This window comes from Ostrinia nubilalis, chromosome 20 (assembly GCF_963855985.1).
Source record: "Ostrinia nubilalis chromosome 20, ilOstNubi1.1, whole genome shotgun sequence".
NCBI classification, from domain to species: Eukaryota; Metazoa; Arthropoda; class Insecta; order Lepidoptera; family Crambidae; genus Ostrinia; species Ostrinia nubilalis.
This window is the reverse complement of record NC_087107.1, coordinates 8,869,551-8,880,034: the sequence shown is the minus strand read 5'-3', so window position 1 is coordinate 8,880,034 and position 10,484 is coordinate 8,869,551. Positions and strand designations below refer to the sequence as shown.

The 10,484-nt window shown below is 38.2% G+C and overlaps 1 protein-coding gene across 1 annotated transcript; it reads left to right on the top strand.

The window, feature by feature from the left end:
- Positions 1-6,553: 6,553 nt before the first annotated feature.
- Positions 6,554-9,760, top strand: LOC135081596 (zinc finger MYM-type protein 1-like). Its single transcript, XM_063976341.1, has 2 exons — positions 6,554-6,797; positions 7,003-9,760. Exon 2 carries the CDS (start codon positions 7,020-7,022, stop codon positions 9,582-9,584), a length of 2,565 nt encoding a protein of 854 aa, XP_063832411.1. The 5' UTR covers positions 6,554-6,797; positions 7,003-7,019; the 3' UTR covers positions 9,585-9,760.
- The last annotated feature ends 724 nt before the right edge of the window (positions 9,761-10,484 follow it).

The window sequence follows — 10,484 nt, the reverse complement described above, 5'->3', positions numbered from 1 at the left end:
AAATGACCATTTCTGACAGTTAATGACTAGTTTTTGACAAATTTGATCGTTTAAGACGGTCAGTCCAATTCAATCACCTTAGTCATTTTCAACACTAGGCCATCGACGTCCGTTCGGCACATTCGCGACACCCCTAACTTTTGGATCTCAACCACGTCCCGTGATTTGAAATTCGAAGGAAAACTCGCGATTCGTCAGTTTATATGAAGTTACAATACTGTATGATATTATTACCGTGGATTGAGCGTACCAAAGGCTCTAGTGTTCGCAAGGGATCTGTCTGTTGGCCAAAACCAACTGACCAAGCTGAAGACCGAGGATGGCAGAGACATCTCGTTGGGGCCTGAGTTATTGGAAGAGATTGAGAAGTTCTACGGACAACTATACACGAGTGTATGTATACCTGTCACAAATCTAGCCGGAGAGCCAAGAGCTAGATTGACCCGACACTACACCGAAGATATCCCGGACGTCAGTCTGTACGAGATTAGAATGGCTCTCAAGCAGCTGAAAAACAACAAGGCACCGGGTGATGATGGAATCACGGCTGAGCTTCTAAAAGCAGGCGGAACGCCGGTAAAAGGATCTTCAGAGGCTGTTCGATTCCATCATACTCGAGGGAAAAACGCCTACGGCATGGCACAGAAGTGTGGTGATACTCTTCTTCAAAAAAGACGACAAAATCTTGTTAAAAACTATAGACCCATCTCACTTCTGAGCCATGTCTACGTCCGAAACTATTCACCACCGCCCTGGAAGATGTTTTCAAGCTTCTGGACTGGAGCGGATTCGGCATAAATATCAACGGCGAGTATATCACCCACCTTCGTTTAGCGGACGATATCGTAGTCATGGCTGAGACCGTGGAGGATCTAAGCACAATGCTCGATGGCTTCAGTAGAGCCTCTCAACAAGTGGGTCTTAAAATGAACATGGACAAGACAAAAATCATGTCAAATACCCGTGTTGTACCCACTCCTCTGAAGGTTGGAGACACTACACTCGAAGTTGTTGACAATTATGTATAGGTACCTAGCACAAACAGTCCAGTTAGGTAGGTCCAACTTCGAGAAAGAGGTCAATCGTCGAATCCAACTCGGCTGGGTAGCGTTCGGGAAGCTTCGCAATATTCTCACGTCCGAAATACCGCAGTGTCTCAAGACAAAAGACTTTGATCAGTGTGTGTTGCCAGTGATGCTAGGTTTTTTATGGTCGGGAGGTGGGTGGACACGAATTTTCATTTCCCAGTAAGGCACATTGACCATTATAAAACCTAGTATGTTCATGCACTTACTAGGTTTCGAAATGGTTTATGTTACTTACTGGTTTTTTAAAATGGTCAAATTGGGTTTGTGGTGTAGTTACTAGGTTTGGAGTCCCTTGCCTTTTAGGCTTCTAGTTGTTTGATCGCAATTTCTGTCTTTGTATTCGGTAGGTACCTTAATATTATGTAGCTTTATGATAAAAAACGAAAATCTGAAAACATGTCCCTTACTAGGTTCTTAAATGGTTCAGCCGATTATAGCATGCAAGAGGTCCGGGGTTCGATTCCCGGCGGGGTAGAAATTGAAATGTTGTTTTTTTTTTCTGTGACGGTACGGGTGTTGTTACTATGTATATGTATAAAATATGTATTTAAAAAGTATAAGTAGCATATCCGTTAAGCTAGCACCCATAAAACAAGCATATTAGTTGCTTACTTTGGGGCTGATGGCGCCCGCTTGATCCATTTCTACCGAAGCGGAGCGGAGTGGAGATGTGCAAATAATGCAATCTGAGGTGGAATTGTGTAAAGCAATCGTTATCATTTGACAGTTCATAACGTACGATTATTCTGTCAAACGCTTTGTTTAAAGAATTTTATCGTACGTTATGAACTGTCAAATGATTACGATTCGTTCGTTCGTTCGTTTCAGCCAAATGACGTCCACTGCTGCTGGACAAAGGCCTCCTCCAAGGTTTTCCACAATGCACGGTCCTGCGCTGCCGGCATCCGATTACGATTGCTCTACACAATTCCACCTCTGATTGGTTATTCAAAAAACTTGTCTGGTCCGCTCCACACCGCTCTGCCTTGGTGGAAACCGGGCCTAATTTTTGTGATGAAGTAATTTGAGACCCAAACTTAGTCACATCTAGTAGAGCTATTTGCTTTCGTCAAAATAAATAGTTCTTGGCTGGCCAACGCGCGTCTGACGCAAATCGCATTGTCTCTACGCGATCGGGGATCGCGGTTTTGGAAGTATACCCACACATATCAACGGTCTCATTCAAACGGCAATCCAGTTGTTACGGATCAGTTTTTTTACGGGACCCTGCAAAGGGATGTTCGTGTGAACGTTAATAGGTACGCTATTAAACGGTATCTTGCAAAAACTTTATCAATATACGGGATCCGCCCTAAGGTAGGTTTTGATTGGTAAGGGGAACGCGTCTGGAAGTCGAAATTATTGTAAAGAGTTACAAAATCATTTGTACAAAAGCATACACACTCATGTTTACCCACGCCTGTGACCGTTACAGAAATACGCACACAAAAGAGATCGAATCGATGCAACTAACTTAATTAATTGACGTTTAATTACTTCGTCTACGTGCATCAGAACAAATTGCTCTTTAGATATTTACTGCGAACTAAAACAAATGACGATCAATCAATTAGAAGGGAATTAGTCTGTTAGTCCACGGTGCGAAATAAAATCGCAAAAGGTCGATGGTGTTTTGTTATAGGTCGCTCAAAGAAAGTTGAGGCAAATATGTAATTGAATTAATGAAATATTTGAATACAGAACACAACACATTAACATTCAAGTTTAAAATATCTAGACACAGTTGTTAACGTCTGCAAGCGAGACAGAAAGCTTCTTTCGCTGCCTACTGCTGTTGTTCCCGAACATCGTAGGTAATCTGGGTTTTTTCAAGACGAGAGTGAATAAGCACCTACCATCCTAGACTGCATTTCACATAATATCAGGTGAGATTGCGGTCAAATACCTTCCTTGTTCTGCATAAAAAAGCACTTGTCAGCTCGACTACACAAGACATCAGCCCAAACAGCGTATACATAATTATGTACGTGTATGGCCTCAACTCTCTTTGCGCGACTTATACGGGTTCGTTGCTCTCTTGTTCCTGATTGTCATTTAACAATATCAATTAAGCTGGCGTCAACCCTTCCCCGATCGCTACGGTACCAATCAAACCGTCTAACACCTGCGACGTAGGGGAAGGTTGAACAGCCAGTCCCTTTCACAAATGGCATAACCTGACAGCTGTAATTTTCAAATCCCTTAAACGGGGCGAAATAATTATAATTATACAAAAAAAAACCGGCCAAGTGCGAGTCGGACTCGCGCACCGAGGGTTCCGTACAAACCTGCAAGGTTTACAAAGTTCGTACATTACGACAATCGAGTCATAACTATGGTATTTTTATTGCAAAATGAAATTCATAACATTACAATGGGGAAAGATGGAGGAGCATAAATTTAAGACAAAGATCTCTTCATCGTTTAAGTAATCCTTTATTTTATATTAACACATATCACTTATCTATAATATAACTGAAACACTTATACTAGCCTTGTAGCAGACTTGCGAAAGTTCTTTTATTAAAGTTATTTATTTACTAAGTTTTTTAGTCACTATTTAGAAATCTGGTTCAAGGTTTGGTTTGGTTTGGTTTTCACGGGTTAAAGGCAATTAGATCTAAGTATTTGATATGAATTTCAACTTGATAGCTCTACGCGTTCATGAGGAAAAAAGTAATAAGTTTATATTTATTAAAAAATATATATTTTGTAATGTAACTAAAAATTTAAGGTTTTCGGAATTTTTCCTTTATGTGTGCTATAAAACGTTGCTTCATGCCAAATTTCAAGATTCTAGGTCGACTGGAAGTACCCTTTAGGTTTTTGATTCCCTTGCGAGTACTTGCGAGTTTCAAAATATGCAGCTTAAATTGCTGTTTCTTTTGATTGCGTTGACATAGAAGTTTGATTTTGTTACAGCTTAAAGGTATTATAGACCTGAGTATTTGGTATGAATTTCAATTTAATACCTCTACGCGTTTATGAGGAAATGGGTAGTAAGTTTAAAATTATTAAAAAAATATATATTATGTGATGTAACTAAAAATTTATGGTTTTCGTAATTTTTCCTTTATCTATGCTATAAGACGTTGCTTCGTACCAAATTTCAAGATTCTGAGTTCACGGGAAGCACCCTGTAGGTTTTGATTCCCTTGCAAGTGTCGAAAATTTGCGGCATAAACGGCTGTATCTTTTGATTGCGTTGGCTTAGAAGTTTGATTTTTTCACAGCTTCAAGGGACAGTAGACCTGAGTAATTGATATAAATTTCAGCTTCATACCTCCACGCGTTCCTGAGAAAAAGGGTCTTGACAGACGGACGGACGGACAACAAAGTGATCCTATAAGGGTTCCGTTTTTTCCTTTTGAGGTACGGAACCCTAAAAAAAACGCGCGAGCGAAGGAATTTAGAAGTCACAATTGTCATGTTTTACCACTTGTCTACAGGGAGAGCCTGATGGTTGAAAATGGAAGCTCTTCTCTTGGTTTCGTTATTTTTATTTAAAAATATTTAGGTAATTTAGATAGAAAAGATAAACTTTTGCGCAAAATTATTCCATCGATATTGGTCTAGCCAAGCTACCCAAGATTATATTATAAGAGAATAATAAGAAAACATTTCATAATTATGGCTGTTTTTCACGAGCTATGGCTGCGGTCTAAACGACCCGAGATCCCCGTTGTTCGTTAATTAACAATTTCACGATAGAACGGGTTATGAGCCTGATAGACTATTACCTGTGTTGATGGCAAATAGAACACCATAAAATGAGCAACGTATCCATTCATATTATTAATCTTGATTCTGAATGTAAAGGTTACACTGAATGAACACTATGGAGTGGTAGCTGTTACTGTTTGCTTTTCTTGTATTATTTCTTATAAATAATAATATAATTTTGTTTTTTAATTGAATGAAAATATAAATTAAATACTAGGCCACATCAAATACTTACTTTCAGTTTTATTTATTAAGGCTGAGTTGCACCACCTAACTTTTACCGTAACTTTAACGATAACCGGTGTTGTTTGTATAGAGTTTGACAGATTTGTGCAACCCAGCCTAAGCGTTTTGTGTTAAAATTAGTAAGTTTTTCTTTTCTTTCCAGAATCCTGTGTAATTAATGTTATGTTTTTGTTTCCAGTCAGTCCCAAAAAAAAAAACGCAAAAAAAATATTTAACCTAATTACCGACGTATTAACCGCATCTAACATAATAAAACAGAATATAAAATTGATAACCTGTTACCGGATTACTGTTCGATTCCCGGGGCAAGTCAACCATCACTGATGGCCTTTAGTGCCCATCACGAGAGCTAATAGAGTTTGTATATCCAAATCGGAATGACGGAGACAATCACACTGATCGGATTGTCACATGAAACCATTATATTGGCGTCGCGTAGTCACTAGGTGGACCCACAGTGGAAGAATGAAAGTAACTCATTTCTAGGATAAGTATTAAGTACTTAATTTCACTCATACTTCTTCTTCTTATTCGTTACACTCTTGGCAGAGCGGTCGTGGCCACGTTGAGGCGTTGTTCACATCGGTTGTGGAGGCGGATACAACTCTCCGCACGATCTCCCTCCATCTCTCTCTATTGGCAGACTGTCTGGTGCAGTCACATACGCCGTCTCCCACTGCTGACTTCACTCATACGTCAGTAACTTATCTTCGTCAATCAAAGATGTCTAATTATACAACCTGTTAAAAAAATACACACATGGTGAGTACGATTCTTACGCCCGTATTCACAAACGATGCTTGCTTAAGTGAATCAGAAAATCGAACGCACAGCGTTGAATGGAGCTCTGTGATTGGTTCATGTGTCACCCTGTGCATCCACGCGCACTGGGAGACCTCATAGTAATGTTTGTGAATACGGGCGTTAGTCTTTTACAATCACCATGTTTGGTATACCAGCCATACCTACCTGAAACAAAGGAAGTTTTACTACCAAAATGCATGGCCAATAACTTTTTTCATTATGACACTGCAGCACTTACATAACATAACAACTTATTGGCTACTGCCCTAAAAGTATAGTAAGTTTTTGTGAAACATGTAACTTACATATTTGTATATGGCAGCTTGTTGGAGATTTGTCGACTGTAAATTGCAGACATAACTTACTGCCTTTAATATGAACTGTGGTTAACTATCCTGAAAAATGGGAAATATAAGCTTAATGGGATTGTTTTGTGTAAGGCATTAATACTGGACGGCGGAAATTAAAAAGCGGTATCGATGGATCCGTGTAGTGCTGGCTCAAAGATTACAATGGTTTGGTAATTAAAAGTTGGCAGTTTTGTGGATATTTTAATAATCTTTAGAGTTTGTTTTATAGTTGTTACAGACAGCCCCGGATCTAGGGGGGGGCAAACCGGGGCACCTGCCCCGGGCGGTAGTTTCAGAGGGCGCCAAAATCAATTTAGTACATTCTGTATTAACCTAGTTGGCAACACTGATAGCGTACGTATCTCTGCCGGGGGAATCCCCGTATGTCACATACGGGGATTCCCGGCAGAGACTCACATGTAGAACTAGAGGCTACACGAACCGAGCCGAATAAACCTGTACGTCAAGGGACTATCGTTGTTTGTTTATGTGATTGATTGCGTGTGCGAGTAATTATAATAATTATTAGCGAAACTATTGACTTAAACTACACCGTATTGGAAATAAACGCCTTACGAAATAATAGGTAAGTAATAAAAATAATATTATAAATCATATTAATTATATTATCTTTTCGATCCTATTGCTGTTCCTTAATGTATTATGTAATTGATGAAGTGTCTATAACTCATGTTTTGCTGGGCTCCGTAATTCAGTTACTTACCATAATATATATTATGAATATTTAGTAAAATATATATATAGTAAAATATATTATGAATATTTTTTAGGTTGTAAAAGATCAACGATGAGCGCACCGAGAAAAAAGCTTTCTGGGGCTGAAAATAGAAAAAGAGCTAAAGAGAAATTTGAAGACGTAAATAAATCTGCTTCTAAGATGAGAAAATGGCTTTACGAAGCGGCTCCATCGTCAAGTTCCACTGATACTTCGGATACGGTTTCAGGTATTTCCAATAACTCTTGTAATTTGGACACTCAAGTTGATTCGACAAATCAGTTGAAGCTTCAAGGTTCAGATGATGGCAAACAGTATCATTCGTCTGTGTTATCTCAGCAGGGAGATAACGTTCAACTAGCATCTAGTGACTTATTGCAGTTGAGCAGCAAAGACGAAATCATAGATTTAATGGATCCAGGTACATGGCCGAGCCAAGAGAAAATTACAGATCAACAAAGGTCATTTTTGAGTAAACAAGCTGTATTACTAAATAATGAACATCCAAATAACATAGACTTTAGGTCCACTGAACGCAACGGTAGGCATTTGACACATAACATGTGGTTCGGAACAATGGCAAATAAGGAAATTATTAAAAGATCCTGGCTTGTTTACTCGAAAACAAAAAATGCACTTTACTGCACTGTCTGCAAGTTATTTGCCAGCACTTCTACATCAGCGTTGTGTACAGAGGGTCTCATTAATTGGAAAAAGACTTTAGAAAGATTAACTGAGCATGAAGTATCACAAACGCATAAAGAATGTTTTATTAAGTGGAAAACCCGCCTGCAGCAAATGAAATTGTGCCAGGGCATTGATCGCGATATAGAGCAATTAATTCACTCTGAGAAAAAAAAATGGAGACATATTCTACATGTAGTAATGGACGCTGTCATGTATCTTGCCACAAACTGTCTTTCTTTTAGAGGTACTAAAGAAACACTGAGTGATCTCACTGAAAATTTTCCTCAACCTAGTCAAGGAAATTTTCTTAATTTGGTATGTCTACTTGCTAAATACGATCCTACTCTCAAGTATCAGTTAGATCACGTCAAAAAAGGACAGGTATCCTATTTGTCGAAAACAATTCAAAACGAAATAATCGATATGATGGCAAAAAAAGTTCGAAATACCATTATCAATGAGATCAAGGAGGCCAACTACTTTACCATCATGTTTGACTGCACTCCAGATATATCTCATTCAGAACAAATGAGCCAGATTATTCGGTATATAAAAATAACAGAAACTGGATGCACTATTAAGGAAAGCTTTATTGATTTTATTGAAGTAGATGGAAAAACTGGAGAATATATCACACAGCAAATTCTAGAAAAACTAGAAGATGATGGTTTGGATATTCAAAAATGCCGCGGACAATCTTACGACAACGGATCTAATATGGCTGGCGTATACAAAGGCGTCCAATCCAGAGTTATGCAAATGAACGAGCTGGCAATGTTTGTACCTTGTCTAGCACACTCTTTAAATCTTGTGGGCGTGCATTCAGCGTCATCATGTCCAGAAGCAGTTAACCTATTTGGGCTTATACAAAAACTTTATTGTTTCTTTGTTGGATCCACCACGCGATGGAAAATAATGCAAAAGTGTACTAAAACAAACTTAAAAGGAAGTAGTCAAACCAGATGGTCAGCTAAACACCAAGCTGTTACTGCTCTATTAAATAATTTACCGGAAGTTGTCAAAGCTCTAGAAGAAATTGAAGAATCCTCTTCAGCCGCAGAATCGAAGTATGAAGCTAGTCATTTACTACATGCGATGATGGATTTCGAATTTATCCTCAACTTATCAATTTGGAATAATATTCTTCGAGAGATTAATAGAGTGAACGTTGAAATACAAAAAGAGGATATTATCTTGCCGCGTTCTGTGATGATAATGCAAGGTCTTGTTAAGATCATACAGGGAATGAGAGAAAAACCAATAGAACATTGGATCAAAGAAGCTGCAACTATATCAGAAAAATTGAAAATAGAGCCAGTCCTTCAAAATAAACGAATTTCCAAAAAGAAAAGGCAACACGACGAATTCTGCGAAGATGAATCAAGAACTCTAGACCCAAATGGGCTATTTTCCAAAGATATAAAAGTAGTATTTGACAGAATTTTAACAGAAATAGAAACAAGGGTAGAGAGCGCAAAGAGTCTACATGAAAATTTCGCCTTCCTCAGTGGTCACGCGTTTTTAAATATGTCGACTGATGATCTGCAGAAAAATGGAGCCGATCTAGCACGAAAATATTCAAAAGACTTGAATGCAGTTGATTTTTGCCAGGAACTTTCTGTATTCAAAGACCTAGTAACAGAAATTAATGAAAAATCAAGTGCATTCGACCTGTTACAACATCTGTGTAAGAATGACTTGCAAGAAGCGTTTCCTAATGTTAGTATAGCTTTAAGGATATACTGCACATTACCGACGACATCTGCAAGCTGTGAGCGAAGTTTCAGCAAACTGAAAATAATTAAAACCTATCTGCGTTCAACAATGAGCCAAGAACGTTTATCTAGCCTCGCGATTCTAGCCATTGAAAATAAAACTGCCTTTGAAACGGACTTTGATGAGCTAATAGATTCTTTCGCGGAAAAGAAAGCACGCCGTGTGAAGCTGTAGAGGTAGTAAGATAAGAGAGAAAAAAAAACGATGAGAAAAATTAAAACAAAGTCTTGATTATCAGTTGCCTTGTTATATGATTGCTATATTTAATTTGATGTCACACCTAAGAAAAAGTTATTAGTAATAGATAATAAAGAGTACAAATTTATTAAAGAGTATTCTTTCGATCACCAATAATGCCACATATTATAATATTAGTGTTAATCAAACGCTCACGAGAGGGGGCGATATATCAAGTTCTTGCCCCGGTTCGAAAAAATCGTAGATCCGGGGCTGGTTACAGATTTACAAATCAACACAAAGCTGAGAAACATACGCTACAGGAGGCGTTATTAGATTACTTATTATTGTAAGTAGGTGGTATATTTTCTATTAGCTGACCATGGAAACAGGATACATATTTAATTAAATGTGTCTTTTGACCCATATAATGTAAAATTGAAAATACACAGACCTGAAGGTTAATCTACGTTATTTCAAACACACAGTTTGTTAATGCACTAATCTATACTAATATTATAAATGCGAAAGTAACTCTGTCTGTCTCTCTTTCACGCCTAAACCACTGAACCGATTTTGATGAAATTTGGCATGGAGATAGTTTGAGTCCCGGGAAAGGACACAGGATAGTTTTTATCCCGGTTTTTGAAACAGGGACGCGCGCGAAAAAGTTTTTGTGTGACAGACAAAATTCCACGCGGGCGAAGCCGCGGGCGGAAAGCTAGTTCAAGATATTTACGTTTAAGATAAATAGACTTGTAATAAAAAGTAAATACTTGTTAATTGACATTGAAGGTCCTCCCGTGATCATTACATACAAAACACTGCAATTTATAACCGTATTAAATTCCTGAAATATTGTGTGCATGCGTAACTAATTTTAGAACAGACTAGATT

What these genes read in the sequence shown, in the direction of transcription:
- LOC135081596 (XM_063976341.1), top strand. Translation starts at nt 7,020, where the DNA reads ATGAGCGCACCGAGAAAAAAGCTTTCTGGGGCTGAAAATAGAAAAAGA.